The sequence below is a fragment of the Bactrocera dorsalis genome, unplaced genomic scaffold (assembly GCF_023373825.1).
Source record: "Bactrocera dorsalis isolate Fly_Bdor unplaced genomic scaffold, ASM2337382v1 BdCtg075, whole genome shotgun sequence".
In the NCBI taxonomy this organism is placed as follows: Eukaryota; Metazoa; Arthropoda; class Insecta; order Diptera; family Tephritidae; genus Bactrocera; species Bactrocera dorsalis.
Window position 1 is genome coordinate 1 of NW_026038126.1, and position 18,862 is coordinate 18,862.

The 18,862-nt window shown below is 33.7% G+C and overlaps 5 protein-coding genes across 6 annotated transcripts; 1 reads left to right on the forward strand and 4 right to left on the reverse strand.

The window, feature by feature from the left end:
- Positions 1–3,154: 3,154 nt before the first annotated feature.
- Positions 3,155–5,332, reverse strand: LOC105226880 (deubiquitinase DESI2). 2 transcript variants are annotated; one of them, XM_029550482.2, is made up of 5 exons: positions 5,054–5,332; positions 4,060–4,153; positions 3,681–3,989; positions 3,525–3,613; positions 3,155–3,435 (listed from the first exon to the last, which is right to left on the reverse strand). In XM_029550482.2, exons 2-5 carry the CDS (start codon positions 4,099–4,101, stop codon positions 3,354–3,356), a joined length of 522 nt encoding a protein of 173 aa, XP_029406342.1. In that variant the 5' UTR covers positions 4,102–4,153; positions 5,054–5,332; the 3' UTR covers positions 3,155–3,353. The 2 variants fall into 2 exon arrangements, with proteins under 2 accessions (XP_029406342.1, XP_011204298.1); XM_011205996.4 differs by having other exon boundaries at positions 4,060–4,443.
- A 231-nt stretch (positions 5,333–5,563) lies between these two features.
- Positions 5,564–9,759, reverse strand: LOC105226879 (transcription elongation factor SPT5). The gene is made up of 12 exons (XM_011205995.4): positions 9,236–9,759; positions 9,039–9,163; positions 8,840–8,977; positions 8,334–8,784; positions 8,179–8,249; positions 7,949–8,115; positions 7,717–7,889; positions 7,398–7,651; positions 7,140–7,335; positions 6,766–7,081; positions 6,289–6,702; positions 5,564–6,221 (listed from the first exon to the last, which is right to left on the reverse strand). The coding sequence occupies exons 1-12, from the start codon at positions 9,632–9,634 to the stop codon at positions 5,653–5,655; spliced, it is 3,273 nt and encodes a 1,090-aa protein (XP_011204297.1). The 5' UTR covers positions 9,635–9,759; the 3' UTR covers positions 5,564–5,652.
- A 148-nt stretch (positions 9,760–9,907) lies between these two features.
- On the reverse strand, positions 9,908–15,085 carry LOC105226919 (benign gonial cell neoplasm protein). Its single transcript, XM_011206044.4, has 5 exons — positions 13,536–15,085; positions 13,124–13,480; positions 12,091–13,062; positions 11,215–11,968; positions 9,908–11,151 (listed from the first exon to the last, which is right to left on the reverse strand). Exons 1-5 carry the CDS (start codon positions 15,040–15,042, stop codon positions 11,016–11,018), a joined length of 3,726 nt encoding a protein of 1,241 aa, XP_011204346.4. The 5' UTR covers positions 15,043–15,085; the 3' UTR covers positions 9,908–11,015.
- A 268-nt stretch (positions 15,086–15,353) lies between these two features.
- LOC105226878 (actin-related protein 5) lies at positions 15,354–18,817 on the reverse strand. Its single transcript, XM_011205994.4, has 7 exons — positions 18,648–18,817; positions 18,400–18,584; positions 18,187–18,334; positions 17,499–18,127; positions 16,978–17,445; positions 15,699–15,879; positions 15,354–15,632 (listed from the first exon to the last, which is right to left on the reverse strand). The coding sequence occupies exons 1-7, from the start codon at positions 18,739–18,741 to the stop codon at positions 15,403–15,405; spliced, it is 1,935 nt and encodes a 644-aa protein (XP_011204296.2). The 5' UTR covers positions 18,742–18,817; the 3' UTR covers positions 15,354–15,402.
- Positions 16,016–16,972, forward strand: LOC105226877 (NADH dehydrogenase [ubiquinone] 1 alpha subcomplex assembly factor 3). Its single transcript, XM_011205993.4, has 3 exons — positions 16,016–16,305; positions 16,370–16,568; positions 16,634–16,972. Exons 1-3 carry the CDS (start codon positions 16,073–16,075, stop codon positions 16,775–16,777), a joined length of 576 nt encoding a protein of 191 aa, XP_011204295.2. The 5' UTR covers positions 16,016–16,072; the 3' UTR covers positions 16,778–16,972.
- Positions 18,818–18,862: the final 45 nt, after the last annotated feature.

Genomic DNA, 18,862 nt, shown 5'->3' on the forward strand with positions numbered 1-18,862 from the left:
TGCAAAAGTAACTGTAATTGTACTGTCTCTTAAGCACCTTAATGCACCTCGATGGCAATTATGCAAATAGAGATAGGAGACGCGTTTTAGGGGGATGTCGCTGATTTTTCCATGTCGACCAATGTGGGAATATGTTATTTGCGAAATGTTACAGTAATATTGTGAGACGCAAGAATAAATGAAATATTTAATTCGACTGAAACCCAGTGACGACTGATTATAAATTTTAATAACGTAAAATACAGGGTCTCCAAACAAATTATGCATCATTCATTAGAGTAATTAAATTAAATAACCTCACCATGATAATTAATTTGACATTGTCATCCAAAATATAGTGAATAAATTTGATAATGATTCATAGCTATGATACAATTTTATAATCGTTTTCGTATTCATAGAAATAATGGATATAAGTTATTTTTCAACTATCTACGCCATCTCGTTCTCCGTTCTCCTATGGAAAGTTTTAAGTCAACAAGAGTTCGATTAATATAAAATAGTGATAATTGAAAGAAAAAACTGTCAAAATGATTATAGTTTGAAATGTACGAATATTAAAGTGTCGGCGATTAATTGAATAAAAAGTGTGCGGAACTTACATTTGATGTCTAAGTATGCAATAACGATTTCAAAGAAGCCGCATAAAGAATAGTAAAAGCAATTATTTATTTGTAATTACAATTTCTGTACAAATGTACATAAATACATAGATAAACGCATACATCTAAAGCAAGATTTTTACTATATTTAGGAATGTTACTGTTCAAGTGTTAAAAATAAAAAAAAATAACATATACTCTCAAATGGCAATTTTTCACATTTTTGCTTACTAATTCAAATCTTACAACAAACAAGTGGAATGTGCACCAAATTATAGTGTCGTGAAAAATTGTATTTTAGTGATTTAAAAAAAACATTTTAGAAAAAAAACGAATTTTTTAAAAAAATATGAAAATTTGCTTTATAATTGGAGGTATATTTTTGATGATAAAAAGATTTTTTTTTATATTTACTCTACATATACAGATGTACATACAAATACATGCACGAATATGTATACACATTAACAACTTATTAATTTAGATGAATAAGGTATGCACATACATATGTATGTATGTATTTATGTTTGTTATCAGCTTTTCTAAACACTTGAGTATGTAAGTATTTAAGTTATGCTCTTTCTCCCGCCGACGTTGTTTGTTTTGTATAAAAAATGCAAGGAAATTCTTGAAATAATACTCACCACACGCATATTTTTAATGCTTGGAAGAACACGTTTGGTATCAGCCTCTTTTTTAATAAATATTTCGTTGATGACCGAGCCGACAACTTCTTTTGCCGCACCCACTGCTGCATCACCGGCCACATTTAGGAATTCTTTTCCAGCCTGCTTGAGAAAACTCGTCAATTCATCCATTTTGATATTAGGAGTTCTAGAAAGAAACGATTGGAAAACTTACAGGAGCCATGTATCATTTATTAGTAGTTTCGGCAAATACAATTAATACAGTCTTAAATTAAGCAATTTATTACAAGTGTTTATTATGGTGGCAAATATGTGACTAATCCGTAGTGTTTGCTTTAACCATTAGCTCAAAAGAACTTATAGCTTATGTATGAATGCCGAGTCAATCTAAAAAAAATGATCGCGGACGGACTTGGCTAAATCGACTCAACTCATCACTTTGATCATTTATATGTATATATTTTTAAAGATTTTTCTCTTTTGTGTTATTCCGGGTTTTTATAACAAACTTAACTTACTCTGTTCAATTGAGACTTTGAAAGATGTGGTGTGGTGTAGTGTAGGTATATGCATATGTATGTGTATTTATATTTATTTATTCGTGGTAACTCAATTACTGCAAGTTAAATGGATAATCTATATATTATTGACAACCTTGCATAGCATAAGTTGCATTATTCACTATTAAATCTATTAGAGGAAGTCGGCCATATTGAGAGTATTTTGTTCCAATTTCATAGTGTAATATTGAAAAGGAATTAATTTATTTTTACATTTGCTCTTGTAACATTTCTTTCACCTTTAATTATCAAATCTAAAAACGCATCACATTGAATCTATAAATAATCAAAATGCTGAAATATCGTATACCTTAAACTATAACTGAGAAGCGTCCACTTTTTATGTTGGATATCAAAATATTAACACGTAGTTTGTTTGTAATGTATACCTGTCTAAGCACGTTTTAAGAATTTTATAGAATTGATTAATAACGAATTAAGTTAACCCATTATATTTTATGACATCATCAACTGGAATTGCTCTTATAAAGATCCCACAGGAAGTTCACGGATGCGTTATTTCTACCGGTATAGTAAACACATTCAACACTTATCTTTTTACACCCACCTGTAATTTTTATTTATTTGTTTACACTTTTATTTATTTTCTGTTTAAACACCAAGCAATTGTATTTGCTTATCCAAAATTGATTCCATCTAGAGAAAGTCAGCTGCCCAATGTACATACATATGTACATTAATATATATGTATGTGTGTGAAAAGCGGCTCAGTACATTCCGTGAGTTGCTTATACACTGTGAGATTATTATTATTTTTTTAAGATTAGAAATACTTTGAAAAGTCGCTATAATAACATACAATCCATAACTGTAAGAAAGCCATATATATCATTCATCAGTAATACTTTTATGTTTGTATTTTAATTATATTAAAAGAAAATAAATGAATTATTGCATATTTCGAATTTGTTATTAGCGCTGTTATTTGTTTGAAGAGATTTTTTCATGTGAGGGACACTGTAATGTTCTTGCAAACAATTGTTGCTAAATACTTGATTACTGAGCTGCCAGATTACTTTTTTCGAATACATTTATGACATTCATTAAATATTTTAAGCTAGCAACGTTATCGGACTTGCAATTAAAATTATCCCAGAAAGATTGTGGTGCTAGAATTCACCATGAATGAAACTTTATGAACATACATATGTACATATTTATGCAACTTCTGCTCCCACAACACGCAATTTGCCGTTTAATTATATGAATTTAAACACATAACATTATATGGGAATCAAACACACTCTTAATATAACTCAGCCAGTCCAATTTAATGTAAAAATTGTATGTATGTATATGATATTTCTGTTTAAAATGTTATGAATATAGTTTAATATTAATTTATATTTAATTATAAGAAATCAAATATGTATATATATATCTTACAAGAACAAATTTTAATTTAATATACATAAACCTACAACTGATTTGAAGTTATTCATTATTTGTAATTACATAATAATAGATTGTTAGATTTTTAAGGTGTAAATTGTCACTATTTTTCTCTCCTATTTCCGTGGTTCTCAAAGAGGACTGGCGTCGGATTCGTCACGTTCGTGAATTGCAGTTATGCTCTGTTGTAAGGCATTTGGTGTTAGCCATTCTCTATAAACAAAAGTAATATATGTCATTTATATGTTAGCTTTCGTTAATTTAATTTAAAAATAAAAAAATTATAGTAAATTATATATTACTTTGGCAAGCATCTTTGAAGAAATGGCACACAGGAGCTAAAATGTGCTAGGCGATTTACCCAGCTAGGGATTTCTTGGCCACAAAGAATCTACAAACAACACGCACACACTTGGATTAAAGTTAAAATTTTATAAGCAATTAATATATATACAAACCTGAGTAAGAGAGCTTGAAAAATGATTGCAGTTGTTGTTCATTAAATGATATCGATCGCCACGAAATTGATTACCCAACTCATCGACAATGCGACGAATTTCTTCATATGTAAAATCAGTGCAGCCAATTTGTATACTTTGTCTAAATTGAAACTGCTCACCCAACTCGTCGTGATCTCGAGGTGTTATTTCGAAAACACCTGTAAATGGAAAAGGATGTCCTCCATATGCGAACTCTGTGCCGAAAATTTCTACGCCGGAATGAAAAACACCTAATCCTATCGATGTAGTATATTCATTTATCCAATACTGCAAAAACAAAATAAATAATTATGTAGTTGGTTTTTATTTTAGAAATACAGTAAATGTATACAATTACCATGTCATAGACATTTAAAATAACTGGTTCACGATTACTCATGTTTGTTGGTAGTAATTCGTCGCTCCCGCTGTCTTTTGGTACGCCAAGGCAACTGGGAAATGACAAATTGCAAGGTAGGCCGTTCGAAAACATTATATGTATGTATATTAAAAACTCCGATGTTATAATAATATCAATATGGATGAAATAAAATATTCTTCAATTAATAATCCGATAACGTAACGAGGTTATTTCTTGTGAGCAAAAGAATCAAGCATCTAACTATAAAACGCGCTTGGATCTTTTCGTTTGTTATGTTTGTATGTTTTTCGAGAGGGTACTACTATTTAGATAAAGCTTTTGTGGAGGAAGACTACGAAAATTATCAGATGGTGATGATTCCTGTGAATAAACAATAGTGTACTTTAAAATTTATATGCCTTTTTGTAAATGTTTACTTTAATGAATATGCATTGATATAAATATAAAGAGAAACTATGAATAAATTAACGAATGTTAAATAAATTTAAGAGCAATTTATTTTTAACCAAAGTAGAAGGAGCTATGTAACCGGAAAGGTTATAACAAAACCACTACATCCGGCCATAGACCGTTAGAACAAGAACATTTCTAAAAACTGTATGAGAAATGCTATATTATGGTGTTACACTTCCAACTGATTTCGCTAAGGTAATCGACTTCGACTTCGCTAGGTACTCATTAATCATCTACGAAACAGTTTGTTTATACTACTGATAAGCAAACAAATATTGAGCACATTGTATCGAAGGGTGTAATTTTCTTTATACCCAGCTACTCTCACACACACCTCCTTATGCTTTCATTTATTTATATGTATGTACTATGCACTGTTAACAATTGTTCGGTTGATTCATATGTACTTCTTCGTACGTAATATTACAAATTCCACTGTTCTTTACGTATTACATATTTCAAAACGGGAATAAATGGTGTAACTTATGTTTTTTATTCTATAATTTTATATACGTACCAATGAATGGTTGAGTTTCTTGAATACTTTGAGATCTTCTCGTAGGTATCCTAACGCATACAAACGGACGAAGGGAACTCGCCTGGATCATGTTTCTATCCGCGAACAAATGAATCTCCCTCTATTAGCGTTTCAATATAACATTTAGAAAATTGTTAGTTGACAGCAGATTCCAATAAAAATATCTGAATGCATCTGCCATCAAAAATTTTCCTCTGCAATAATTTTAGCGTCTTATATCAATGTTGATTTTCGTCCAGGTACGAATGAGAAAATGAAACACATCTTTTTGGCACTTGGTTGCCAAGCTAACAAAATTATTCAGAAATATTGACGAAAACGTTGCCACATTCAAAAACAGAACTATAAAAATTATTAATTTGAAAGTAAATTCACAGAAAATACCGTTATTTCACCACAACCTTCAATCCATTAGTGGTGAGAATGTAAATTAACGTCACGATTTCCCCTAATAATACTTTTTCTTAACTATAAAATAAAAACAATGACTTCTGTTGGAATAATTTTTATTTCTATATCCAACAATAAAATGGATGCAATTAAGTTCTTATTTAATCATGTCAATATAATCGGTAGATTTAATCGATAGACTTCATTTTGCATAAATATGCGGTTGGAAGAAGTTTAATTTCGTCATTGATCTGGCATAGACTGGTATCCTTGTCAGAAATTGATCGAACTTTACCCACCGACTCTCTTTCGTCACCAAAGATAACTTTGAATTCGTCACCAACTTCTGGTGGCACTGGTGCCAAATGTTCACTTACGATTGACACACTGCGATCCTCTTGACGCAAGAAAACAGAGCATACACCATTTGAAACCGTGCGAATTATACCCGTTTGTCCAACTAGATCGGCATCGTCATGTGTATGTATTTTTACTTCAATGTCGGTTGTACACCAATCACCGATTGGTGAGTCTAGACTAGCGCCTGGAGTTTGTGGATTATATGGAGACTGTGGATTACCACCGGGTGTATTTGGCGAATATGTGGATGGGGATGGTGTATTCATGTAACCAACTGGATATGGAGATGGAGCTGGACTGGGACTTGGATTGAAGGGACTGTAGCTACGATCTGAACCGTATAAAGTTCCTGGAGTTTGTGGAGCAAATTGTGTATTCATTTGATAACCAGGAGTACCTAAAATTAAAAAAAAATAAAAGGGTAAAAAAAACTTCATGACTGAATTTTAACTAGATATAATTACTTGGATTATAGCCAGGACTGGGGCTAGGTTCCTCCAGAGTGTAGTCAAAATCATTCGTACGTGCCGGAGTATTGGCTATGCTTGGATCCCAAGCGCCATGTCGTGGCGTCATACTGCCATCATGCGATGGTGTCATTGTACCACTGTAAGGCGTACGGCCTTCTGAATCCCAATTAGGTGTTTGATTACCAAGGAGTGGTGTCTTCGAGCCCACAGCTGCATAGACTGGTGTTTGTGAACCATATCCAGGAGTACGGGCTGGAGTGCGACCATATGTCGATACACTACCGCCCTCTTTTCCGGGAACTCCAGCCATGGCAATATGGTTGCGATCAACTGATATAGTTTGACAAGAAGTGTGCAACTCGACACGAACGGTACACTCGGTTGCGTCTTTAACAATGCCAACAACGCCTGACAAAAATATATTACGAGTTAAAAAAAATTATCGATTATATTATATCATGAGTAGTATACCTTTGTATGGACCTCCAGTGATTTTAATTGTTTTACCCAACATTTCGCGATCACGGGTAACGCGGAAACCGCCACGACCTCCTCTACCACCTGTACGAGCGCCACGACCACCAGAAGGATGCATAGGTGATTGTATACGTGGTGACATAAAACCGAACCCTCCAAGTGTACCTGCATTATTTGCCTGACTTTTGCTGCCTCCAGCCAATTGCAAATGTCGCGTTTTACAAACAAATATACCACCGTTCTCCGTGTACATACGACAATGCAAGAAAGCCAAGCTCCGATAAAGATGCTTAATTTCACCAGACCGGCCCTAAATTATAATGGTATTAATAAATTGTTACAATCATTTGATATGAATAATTTCTTACAGCATGCGGTCCCTCCATAACTTTAACTATATCCCTTCGTTTTATCTGATTCTGATCTGCATCGAGAGCAATTGAATTGCGATTTTCTCTGCGCTTGTGCAGAGCTGTCGGTTTGCATTCGATAACCTTACCATGCATTCCTAGAACATGGAAATTTTCCCTTTCCAATCGTACGATAACACCTACATTTTGCGGACTGAAAAGAAAGTACATTAATTATCCAGGAAATAAGAACTCATATAAGCTAAATGTACTTACTCAAGTTGTACAAGATCGCCCCATTGAAATTGGCCCAAGCAATCGACACCTGTAGCCACATCGGAACAAAGTTGCAAGTCACGAGGCAATACCTCCAATTCGTGGTTAGTCAAATCTGATACTAATACAATACGCATTGGTTCCACGCGTATGATTAAGCCCGTTTCACCCTCGTATCGGCCAGCCAAAACTCTGGCGTGATCACCGGTTTTGAAAAATTTACGTAATTCGCTAGCTTTGAAAATTAAAGGATCCTTCAAAAAAATAGATACATTTTGTTTATACTTTGGAATATTTTCAAAATATTATTGGCAATTACCTTGAGATCTTGATGTTTTGGCATTACAGTTATCATGCCACCATCAATTGCAATAATCTTTGCTTGCAAATTTTCCAAGTCACCCACACAAACCTCTACGTTATCGCCCATTGAAAACGAGTGTGTGCTAGTAGGGTCATCCTTTGAACCAGCTACGATCTCCAAATTAACATCTAATATGAAAAAAAATGATTTAAAATAAAACATATATAAACGTATGAAAATTGCTTACCTTCCGGTTGTTCCTCAAAACGTTCTAATTCTGCTAATGTTGGTTTCACACCATCAACCAAAATAGCAGACATTGTGAAATTTTTATACAAAAATCCTTTACGCGAATAACGATTGCCTTCAAAAAGTAAAAAGTCGCCATCTGAATGAACCTCACCGCCAATAGCCCTTAAAATATAGAACAAAACAGTTTTGTAAAATATTGACAAAATAAAAAAAAATATGTATTACCTAACAGCTTCTGGATCGAAAGGTTTAGCGACAGGCTTGCGATTCTTTTTACGTTTGAAGTCATCAGATTCCTTTAATTTTGAAAAATATTTAATAATGAATTCACATACATATATAGCTAAATTGTAAATTATAATATGGACAATTATTATTACCGTTGCTGTAGTCCTTAGAGCTCCACGCATCCGTGTATAATCAATTCTGGGCAGTAGTTTCAAATGCACTTGGTTTTGTGCCAAGTCAACATAATCGACTTGAGCTATATCATCCTTATATAAACCACGCTTGAGGCGTACCCATTGCTTAACTTTCAATCCCACCTGCTCCTTTACCACTTTTAAGACATCTGTCATTTCCTTGATGGGAACCATTTCCTGTTTCCATTGTCCCATGCGCAAGTTACCCACATTGTCAATAGCGGTTTTAACATGCGTTTGTTTATATGACTCTAGATAAATATAACCCTTTACACCTTCCGGGGCCACAACTGATTTTATTTGTAAGGGCTCATCCGTATTACAATATGTTAAAAACTTGCGCATTAAAAGCAAGGCAGTTGCTTTCTCTTCGCCGATGCGACATTTTACCATCCATAGATTAGGATCTCTATAAATTATTTATAACTTAATATACATTTTCATGTATTGCTTAAAATATTTACTTAATTCCTGGCAGTAAAGTTTGCTGCGTAATTTCATCCGACATTTCTTCACCACCATCACCAAAATGCCGCTTAACAACAGATTCATCAGCATATTTTTTTCGTAAATATTCCTCAATTTCATCTTCCTTTTGAGTGCTGAAAATAATTATTTTCATAAAATATGCACAAAAATCAAATATTTGTATTTTGCACTTACTCCCATAAATTAGTGCCACGACGCCGTATTTCTATATCACGTGCAGTAGGACCTAATTCATCGATTTCATTACCCACAATTCCTAGTTCATTAGCTCCTTCTTCCCATTCATCATCTTCATCGACCTATGCAGCAAATTTTGTATGAATACTCACTACTGATTGCACTTCTACTTAATAACAAAATAAATAATTTACCTCGTCATCAACTTCAGCTTCGTCAATGATAAAGCCACCAAAACGTTCCTTCTTCTTCTTTTTACGTGGACGATCATCATCTTCATCTTCCTCTTCGTCATATTCCGAATCCACTTCATCACCATCAAGATCCTCACCATCCTCAGGTTCTTCATCACCAGAACGACTTCTACTTTTACGTTGCCTATTGCGGGATGGACTCTCATCTTCCGAGCCCGATGCATCAGAACGCGAACGTGAACGCGATCTCGATCTAGAAGGCGATTTAGAGCGTGAACCTGAACGTGACCGATAAACCGAACGAGAACGCGATCGTGCACTACGCTGCGATTTGTTTGAACTCAAAGAGCCCTCATCCGATCCACTATCGGAAGCATTACTTGCCTCTGAATCCGACATCGCAATTTTAAATTATGTTAAAACCACTCCGTAAACACTTCAAGCACTTGTGTTTTCCACAAAATTTTTTACCAGAATAAACACCACACCACAAAACCAGGTCTATTTAAGATTGATTTTCTTCACAAATACAGAGTGGAACAAATATAAAGAAAACCAGAAACACGTGGAAATGAAACAAAAACAGAGAGGTCTGAAACCTTACTATTGAAGAAAAACATGAACCGAACAAAAAATTAAAATATGTATATATAATATAAAAGAAGGGCCTTATAAAATAAGAAAATAAGTTTTATATGAATTTTAACACGATAGCACAAAATTTAAAATATAATGAATTAAACAATTTAACAATTCTGTTCAACCGTTCCCACAGGGTAACACTGTTTCGCAGTTTTTCAAATTCCATTCCATATAGTTTCAGAGAACAGATTATATAGATGCAGGCGAGCAGAAAAGTTTCTATCGTCATTAAATAAAAATGGCAGCGGGAAATTACTGTCAAAAATTCCTCAACAACAGATTTTGTATGGCGTAAAGCTAAATAAGACCTGCGACAACGCTGAGCGTTCAAAAAAAATCGATTTTGACTGCGCGTTAAGAAGTAAAGTTGGCTGCAGAAAACGAATTGTTCTTTTTCAGGAAATTATTATGGTGTTTCAACACGTTTTAACAGCATTTGATTTGAAATTATTATAATGTTTAATCACAGAAATATTTTTCCGTACCTGTACATGCCTTCTGTTCTCCCAGATGGCGAAAGCTACAAATTATATATTGAATGATTTGTTGATAATCATTCCTGAAGAGAAAAGTGACAACCCCGCAAAACACATTAACAAAAATGGCAACATAGCACCGGTGCTTTGAGTTAAGTGTTCGAACAGAGACTTTAGAAAATATCTATTTTGCATATTATTTCCGTACAGAAACGATTGAAAGGAAACCAGTTTTGGTCCTAATTACACATGAAGTGAAAAACGGAGAGGACTAGACACTGGGACAGTTGAGTTACTCTACACACGAATACACTCTAAAAAATACTCACTGATTTAAAACATTATTTTTTGCAAGGTGTTTTTCTCTTTTTTGTCGCTTTCTATTCAATAAAATACGACTTGTCACAGTTTAATTTTAAACATCTGTAAGCGATTAAAGGACATTTTCTTCAATTCCATGCTCATTTTATTGAACTCACTGTATTTCGTAAAAAAAAAAATTAACTTCATTATTTCAAGTTGAAAGTTTAAAAACAAGACAGCAGCAACTCAAACATAATTTAAAAATATATAGGTACTTTATGTTCGTACATACCTAATTGACGCATTTTCAACTTATTTTATCATTAAAGCCGTATTAAAATTAAAGTAAAATACAACTTTTAGTTATATTCCAGCCAGTTATTACGAAAGGCAAATAAATCCAAAATAAGCTTGCCCACTGCTGCATCCACATAAAAAGCGTTCCGTTTCTCATTAAATGTAGGCACGCAAATGTTTTGTCTTGAGCAAATTTTCCTTGAAACAAAAAATAAAATAAAATTAGATTTCTATAATAAAAAATATTTTTATAATACTTACAGTAATTCATTAATATATATTTTGTTTTTAAAGTACTCTTGTAATTTGAATACGCCAAATATTTTTACAGCAAGTGCCACCATGCAAAACTGGTCAGGATTCTTGTTGTACAGAATTACAAAGGTTAATCTATCCCTCCTTAAGCAGGGCTCAACAACCTTTGCGACAGCATCACGCAACCATTCTTGTGGATATTTACGAAATATCAAGTCCGGCTGGGAAATATAAACTGCAAAAAACTGCTTTTGCAAACATACAAAGTCTCTCTTTCCGTCCAAACATGTGTGAGTTTTTTTCTTTAAATCAAGGCGCTTTGAAGTGCTCTCTCTTTGCATAGATGTGTCTCCATTCCAGCTTATAACAGCATTAAACGAATTTATAAATTTGTTAGGCACTGCTTTAGGCCGTAATCCTATATTGAGTGGTTTTATAAAACCACAAGCCTGATCTTCAAATGCAAATACTCTTTCCAAGGTATCGAATAAACGGGAAACTGCAGCTAGAAATGAATTAGTTCGTCGCCACTTGTCTATGCTGCCACAATTTTGCAAAAAATTCATATATGCAGAATAAAAATATTGTCGTGTTTTCAGTAGAAGTTGAGCGGTCGTATGCTCCATTCTGATTTCAATCCAATCATCTACATAAAATACTGCCACTGTTGTTTCTTTTTTATGAATATTGCTTCCAGTTCTAAAATAGTTCCCTGCTACATTCAAGTTGCATATATTTGATGAATCTATCTTGGGTGGACCTGAAATGCAAATTTGAATGTTTAAAGTTGAAGTTGCAAACAATATTTGACCATAAAATCATGCCAAAAACCGCTTATTGTTGTCGTATGTCGACTTGAAGCAAAATCGAATATTACTGTACCTGCGAACATGGCCACCGTTAATGGTGATACCAGGGAACAACATCTGGTGCTATTACAGTTAATCCTATTTATATCGTTTCCATAGACAATCCAAATGGAAGGATATGACCGTGCTTTAGTGTTTAATGGCTCCATAGCTTGCGCACCAAGTACTGAAATTGGATGAATAGCAAGTTCCTTAGGGCTATTACATTTAATACATCCTTCATATGTATCCACTATGCAGAGGCGGGGATACAGACCGGCCACAAGTGTTGCTTTAATCATAGGCCAACTGTTTGATTTTAAATTTATGTAATGCATGCTTAATTGCCCTTGATTATGTATAAGTTGTGACGATCGCAAAGCACCTACTAAATGTGTACGAATATCGCAAACTTTTTCTAAAATTCCATTTAAAACGTAATCTTGCTCATCTATTAGTACCATTTCGGGATTATCATCACGCAAATTGTTTTGCCATTCTTGATATAAACGCAAATATATCAAATGATCCGAAAGTACATTCTCGGCTAATCGTTTGCGTTCGTCTTTAATTTTAGAACATAAGTGTTCAACTCCTTGCTTATTACCTATCTCAGTAGGTAATTGGAGTGGATCAATGGTTGACAAAAAACTTACAATTGTGAGTACGGGATCTAAACATTGTAAAAGTATAGCGAAAACAAGTAGTTTTCCCAATTGGCAATCAATGGGTACATCAATTAAGCGACATCCCAACCACGTGACTTCTTCCAGTTCATCAAATACGTATATTTTCTTCAGAAACTCAACAGTGTTATGGATATGAATAAAAGGTGCTCTAGAAATGGTCGTTTGCAAATATTCAGAAACCATAGTATGTGGTGATAATAACTTTACGGTTAAACAAACACGATCCAGCGGCATGTTCAATAATTCTGCTGCATAATTTTTCGGGAGTATGTCCACCATAAAAGCAGGAATAAAACGAAAACATTTTACATCTGCGCCTACATTAAAATCAAAATTTACATATATGTACATATGTATATTTTTGCAATTGCCATTTACCTATGCGACTAGTTAGACGTGAACGATTTTCAAGAGCCTCTGCCGCTATCCAATCATAAGCAAGTTCCTTATATCCTGTATCGGAATTATATAACATTCTTCGCGTTCGAGCCAAATCAATAATATAGTTAATTAAAAACTTTGGAATGATACTTTCAATAATGTCTGTCGCAATTATAATATTAATACAGTCGTTTGTTCCTTCTATAACCGTATCTAACTGATCTTTCTCAATATTTTTATGAAGCATATATATTGCAACTTCTTGTGGTACATCTCCAATCATTTTACATCGTAGCATCCAATAGTTTATACGCAATAGTTGTTCGTAATCGGCTACTATAACAACTATGTTACCTACAATTAATAAGAAATGTATTTTAATTTTCAATTAATGGAAGTCAATATTTACCAGGTTCCCACTTTGAACTTGTCATTAAAACACGTATAAGATCCATAACTAAGCTGTAATCTAGATCTTCGGGATTCGCACATTTCATATTCGAAGTATTGGTTAGCAGCTCTATACATATGATATTTCCTCCAGCCATCGCATTGGATAAAGCATTCAGATTTTGCATATCCATGATATAGGGATCAGCAAATCTGTCCAGTAAAAGTTTGATGTGCGCCACATTTCCAAGTTTTGCAGCTATAATTATCGCCGTTTTACCCGTTATAGAATGTCTGTAATCTATAGAAATATTTTCGCTTCGAACCATATACAAAAATGTTTCTAGAGCTTGATCTGCACCAGTTTGTTCATAGCTTTCAAGAACACGGTCCACATTTAAATTGTTACCGTTAATCAACCGCAGCATATTGGTGTTGTTAGTACAGGTTACCTGGCTGCGTATATTTGGGTGGCGATCTTTTTCCAAAATTTTCTGTATATGCTCTATGTGAAAAACGTTAGATTTATGCGAATCCGGTATATTACATTCCAATTGTAATATTTCACCTTCTCCAAAATACTCCAAAAATTTTAAATTATACTGCGAATTTGAAAGGAGTATTACCTTGAGATGTGCATGGCAACGAAGAGCAGAACGCAATTCACTTAATAACAAATCTGTAAATGCTTCATGGCGATATACATCATTAACAATTATGTGAGAAATGTGTCGAAAACTATCCACAATACTTTGTCCCATAAGTACACGTAGTAAAAAACTTGAAGTTGTATAAATAAGATTTGAGCCTTCGCTTATTCGGCTTTGGAGATGTATTTGAAAGGCTACAGTATTGCCCACTTTCTCACCTAAATACTCAGAAAGCTTTTCACTATTATGAATAGCCAATATCTGTTCTCTCTCAACACAAATTATTTTGCAATGAGTTCGTCTTTCAGCACAATTTTCAATTATGTACATGGGCAAGCCCGTTGATTTCTCAAAGATGTAGTCACCGTTTACTATCAATACTCTACTGCGATAAATTGCCTCAAGCAAACCAATTTTATATGATTGCAATGGACAATTGTCTTGAAAACTTAGTTGCCCACGAACATTTTTACGAGCCATTGATTGTTTTAATCCTAAAGAGAATCTGTGGGGAGGAATAGAAGGCCTTATGCAATTGGGGCTGAAGAACTCTGGCGACATTTGCATCTCAAGTTGACTACCAATAAAATCACTTTCACGTTGCAATATAAAAAGCTCCTTTTCAGAATGTGATGAAAGTCGCAACTCTGGTATATGCTTCACGAAATGTAAGCAATTCTTCTTAAATACTTTTATAAATTCTATTCCATTATTCACAAATGGACGACTGTTGTATCCAAGTTTATATGCGTACTCAATGAAAGCCGTTCTTTCTGCAGAACGAAAAGTTCCACTAAATTTTTGACAACAGCGATTACCATCCTTAAAATGCATTAATTGCTCAAAAATATATTGATTTACAATATTTTTAATCATAATGTTAAATATGCTTAAAATATTAAAAATTCAAATCCCAAACGGAAAATACACTTCAAAGATTTAACACAGTCAAGCTGTTGGCATTGCCAGATTTCTTTAATATTTCTATATTTAAGAACGTGAATCCATGCAAGTTGACATGAAGCAGCTGATTAACTTGTGTTAATTCGCTTCACTATCAAAAGCGAAATTCATACACATCCATTTATTTGTAATAATAAGCTCCTAAAATTTTGAGAATATCATTGTCAGAAATTTAAAATATATTAGTTCTCTTAATATACATATTTTTAATTATTTTATAAATGGTTTTATTGAAATTTATGCAGATAAGATGTTCAATTTATTATTTTTTGTTTACATATTGGCGTAATACCGATTGCTATACATATGCTCTTTGAAATAGTCAGCGCCCTTTTCGTGATAATCCTCTTTAGTGCTCAAAGAGTTAACGAAATCGCTAGAATTTGCGAAATCCCTAGCCCCTAGCCAAGCGTCAAGCTCTGGGGACTGGGCAGCATAAATTTTAAAAGATGTCTTAAATGGACGCATTTCAAGAAGCTCTTTCGAAAGACGCTCTTTTAAACCTGAAACAATTTCCTTTTAATTTGTTCGAACACGAAAAATTAAAAAAAAAAACTTTATATACATACCTACAAATTGTGAACATCCGCCTGTTAGTAAAATACTATTAACCAGTCGTTGCTGTTCAGCGACAGGAAACAGTTTCAGTACAAAGTCAATAAGCTCCGCTACACCCATTTCGGGACATCCGATTAAACTAGGCTGAAAGAGTACCTCGGGAGCTCGAATTGACTCCACACTGAAATGTAACTAAAACAAAATGTAAATTTATATATGGATAAAAATACACATATATTTAGTTATAGAAATAAAATGGTTACGAAGAGTTAATTTTGGATAACTTGAATTACCCTGTTGTGTTTTTTAAAGGTAACAAAATAATGGCAACGATCGTAAACAAAATAAATCAAAACAAGACGTAACAACTGCATGTTCAGAAAATATGGCGAAAGTTTTTCAATTTGCTTTTAGCGGATTACGCAGAGTGAACAAAAATTTGATTACTTCTGTTTCACGTCAATATGCAAAAGCCGCTTATGAAGCTGATGGCAAAACTAAAGTCTCAATATTAAACACTGAACAAGAGTACGGTCTTATGATAACCGGGTTTAGTCAATACGGATTTCGCCTTAACAATGATATGGTAATAGTTGGACCAATGGCAATATTTCCACGGTAAAAGAAACAATAACAAATATATTAAATGATATAAAAATGTATTATTTTTAAACATTTTCAGTTCAGTTCTTTCTTGGAATGTTAGCTCCTATGAGGATATTAACGAAGACAGCTTGAACTTTTTTTGCACTCTTGAACCTAAAATTGACATCCTTATTATTGGTATTGGAGACCAACCCGTTACGCAAAGTCTTTCCAAAGTTATAATTGAATTCATGAAAAAATACAAAATTAATGTAGAAATACTACGTACCGAACAGGTAAAATACGGATTTTGAATTAAATATATGTACGTTTTTTAATACGTTTTTTCATATGTATATAGGCGTGCGCAACATTTAACTTTTTGAACGCAGAAAGTCGTATGGTGGCATCAGCACTTATACCGCCAGTACATATTAGCTACAACGAAAATGATATTTTGCAAAGTAAATTGCGTAGAAAAGAGATTTATGACGAAATCGACTGAGATGTAATATATATGTAGATATGATATTGATATAGAATAGACTTGCAAGAATGCAAATGTTTGGAAGTATATTATCTAAGTCATATAAGTGTACGCTAAAAAAAAAGAGTTAGTTGTCTTACAAAAGCACAACCATATTTTTGAGTTAAAGAAACACTTTGTTCAAATATAAAGTTTTAGCAAAATGAAAATCAACTTACTTGATAATTTTCAGCAACATCACAACTTTGGGTATTACTTTGCTTAAAGGAAGGATCATGTTGACGAAGAATGTTTTCACATTCTAAGAGTTTCTCATTATCACTGTCACTGTCACTTTCATTATCCTTGTTTATAGATTTATAAACGTCCCAATCGTTGTCATTAACACCGAAGTTATCAATGCCTTTATCGTTGTGAGCTAGTAAAGAAATAATACGCATACGTTCTTGTGCCGCTGCAGTATGTCGTTTTGCTGCTTCTTGCCTACGCGCTTTGCGTGTTTCTTTTCTTTGTAGAATCTCATCACGTTTATAATTAATATCTGAAAGCCACTTTTCCATAGAAACGTCTGATGGTGGTTTCTTGGTGCCAGATGTTTTTTCCTTTGGAGTACGATTAGCTACTGAAGCGTCTTGTGTTGATGAGTCCATTTGCTGGAGCCGACTACGCAGAGATGCTATGGATTTCTGTAAATATAGAAGTTACGACTATCTTCCGATTGATATTTATTTTCACTTACATCTAATGTAGCTAAATCGTCTATATTATTTTGTTTTAGTGCAGCTTCGAATTCTTCCACTTCCCCAAGCTCATAAAGTTCTCTTATACTAGTCATAAATCGTAGTTGGTTCTCCATGTCCAATTGCTTGTTTTTAGCTCGTCGTGCATTTATTTCAATAAGACGACGAGTTAACTCTTTCCGTTTTTCAATCTTTTGATCAAGATTTTGTGGCGTATTCTGTGTGCTAGGCAATACGAAGGCCAACTGAATCTTCTTAACATTTTCTGTATAGTATTCTAGATCGGACCAACGCCTCAACTCTTCCAAATAGTCCAAAGCTACATTACTGTGACAATGTAATAGCTGCTCTATCCTACTTATCGTTATAGAATTTATATGCATGGGATATTTCATTTGCATAAGACGATACAGATAATGAGTAATATGATATCCGCCTAAATTTAAACGACGCACATTTTCTATTTGAATCTTCCCATCAAGAACGGGTATTACATGTGTTGTGTAAAAGCCAAAAGATAAAATCAATGAATCTGCATATGAGCCATTACGCTTCATGCTAAAAACGGAATCGATTCCATAACAAACCGACGGAACGCCATAGCACTCAAACAACAACTCATTCATTTCTGAAAAATAAAATTTACTTTGAAAAACTTAAAAGATATTTCAAGAGTTGATAACATACGTTGCCGAAAGTAGTAAGGATTACCCAGAGCTTCGGTTAACAGTAGTGGATGTGAGAATTTATCTTCATTGTTAACACCTAAGTGCGTGAATATATAATCAAATATCTGCTCCTGATTATGAAAGTGTGTAACCACATTTCGGTCGAACTATACATAATTGAAAACTGAGTTTTATTCACTAAGCCCTAAACAAATGTCACATGTGGTTATACCTGCGTTTTGAGATTCAAACGAACGGACTCAATATTTGAAATAGCATTTCCGATTTGAGTATGTTTATTTGCTTGCGGATCTGCTACTTCTTTCCTTCTGTCTCTTCTTGGTTTTAAAATGAAGTTTCGAAACTCTAGTAAGGGTTGTGAACTGTTGCTCCAACCAGCCCGGCACTTAAATGAACCTAAGAGTTTGTATCATTTGAAACATTAAAACTCAAGCATTATGTTATTAATTATAATCTTACCATTATCTATAATGAGTGCATATTTACTATCTACATTATAGGTGTGGATTATGTCCGCTTTTTGTGAGTTTTCAGTCAGATTTATAATGTTCATTACACTTGTAAAAACAACAAACAATATCCAAACAATTTAAAATAACATAGTTGCAAAATTTCCAACCCAACGTTGAGCACAAGGTGATTTGAATGCAAAACTCATATATCATGATTCATGA

Excerpts from the sequence above, each read along its gene's own strand:
- LOC105226880 (XM_011205996.4), bottom strand. The coding sequence starts at position 4,194 with ATGTTTTCGAACGGCCTACCTTGCAATTTGTCATTTCCCAGTTGCCTT. Across the intron at positions 3,990-4,059 it reads TTTTAAATGTCTATGACATG|TATTGGATAAATGAATATAC; the intron begins GTAATTGTATAC and ends TTGTTTTTGCAG. Across the intron at positions 3,614-3,680 it reads TTTCAAGCTCTCTTACTCAG|ATTCTTTGTGGCCAAGAAAT; the intron begins GTTTGTATATAT and ends TGTTGTTTGTAG.
- LOC105226879 (XM_011205995.4), bottom strand. The coding sequence starts at position 9,634 with ATGTCGGATTCAGAGGCAAGTAATGCTTCCGATAGTGGATCGGATGAG. Across the intron at positions 8,116-8,178 it reads TTCGATCCAGAAGCTGTTAG|GGCTATTGGCGGTGAGGTTC; the intron begins GTAATACATATT and ends CTATATTTTAAG. Across the intron at positions 7,890-7,948 it reads TTTTGAGGAACAACCGGAAG|ATGTTAATTTGGAGATCGTA; the intron begins GTAAGCAATTTT and ends TTTTCATATTAG.
- LOC105226919 (XM_011206044.4), bottom strand. The coding sequence starts at position 15,042 with ATGATTAAAAATATTGTAAATCAATATATTTTTGAGCAATTAATGCAT. Across the intron at positions 13,481-13,535 it reads AAGTTCAAAGTGGGAACCTG|GTAACATAGTTGTTATAGTA; the intron begins GTAAATATTGAC and ends TATTAATTGTAG. Across the intron at positions 11,969-12,090 it reads AACGGTGGCCATGTTCGCAG|GTCCACCCAAGATAGATTCA; the intron begins GTACAGTAATAT and ends TTTGCATTTCAG.
- LOC105226877 (XM_011205993.4), top strand. The coding sequence starts at position 16,073 with ATGGCGAAAGTTTTTCAATTTGCTTTTAGCGGATTACGCAGAGTGAAC. Across the intron at positions 16,306-16,369 it reads CCAATGGCAATATTTCCACG|TTCAGTTCTTTCTTGGAATG; the intron begins GTAAAAGAAACA and ends AAACATTTTCAG. Across the intron at positions 16,569-16,633 it reads AAATACTACGTACCGAACAG|GCGTGCGCAACATTTAACTT; the intron begins GTAAAATACGGA and ends ATATGTATATAG.
- LOC105226878 (XM_011205994.4), bottom strand. The coding sequence starts at position 18,741 with ATGAACATTATAAATCTGACTGAAAACTCACAAAAAGCGGACATAATC. Across the intron at positions 18,585-18,647 it reads TGCACTCATTATAGATAATG|GTTCATTTAAGTGCCGGGCT; the intron begins GTAAGATTATAA and ends ACAAACTCTTAG. Across the intron at positions 17,446-17,498 it reads ACGATTTAGCTACATTAGAT|AAATCCATAGCATCTCTGCG; the intron begins GTAAGTGAAAAT and ends CTATATTTACAG.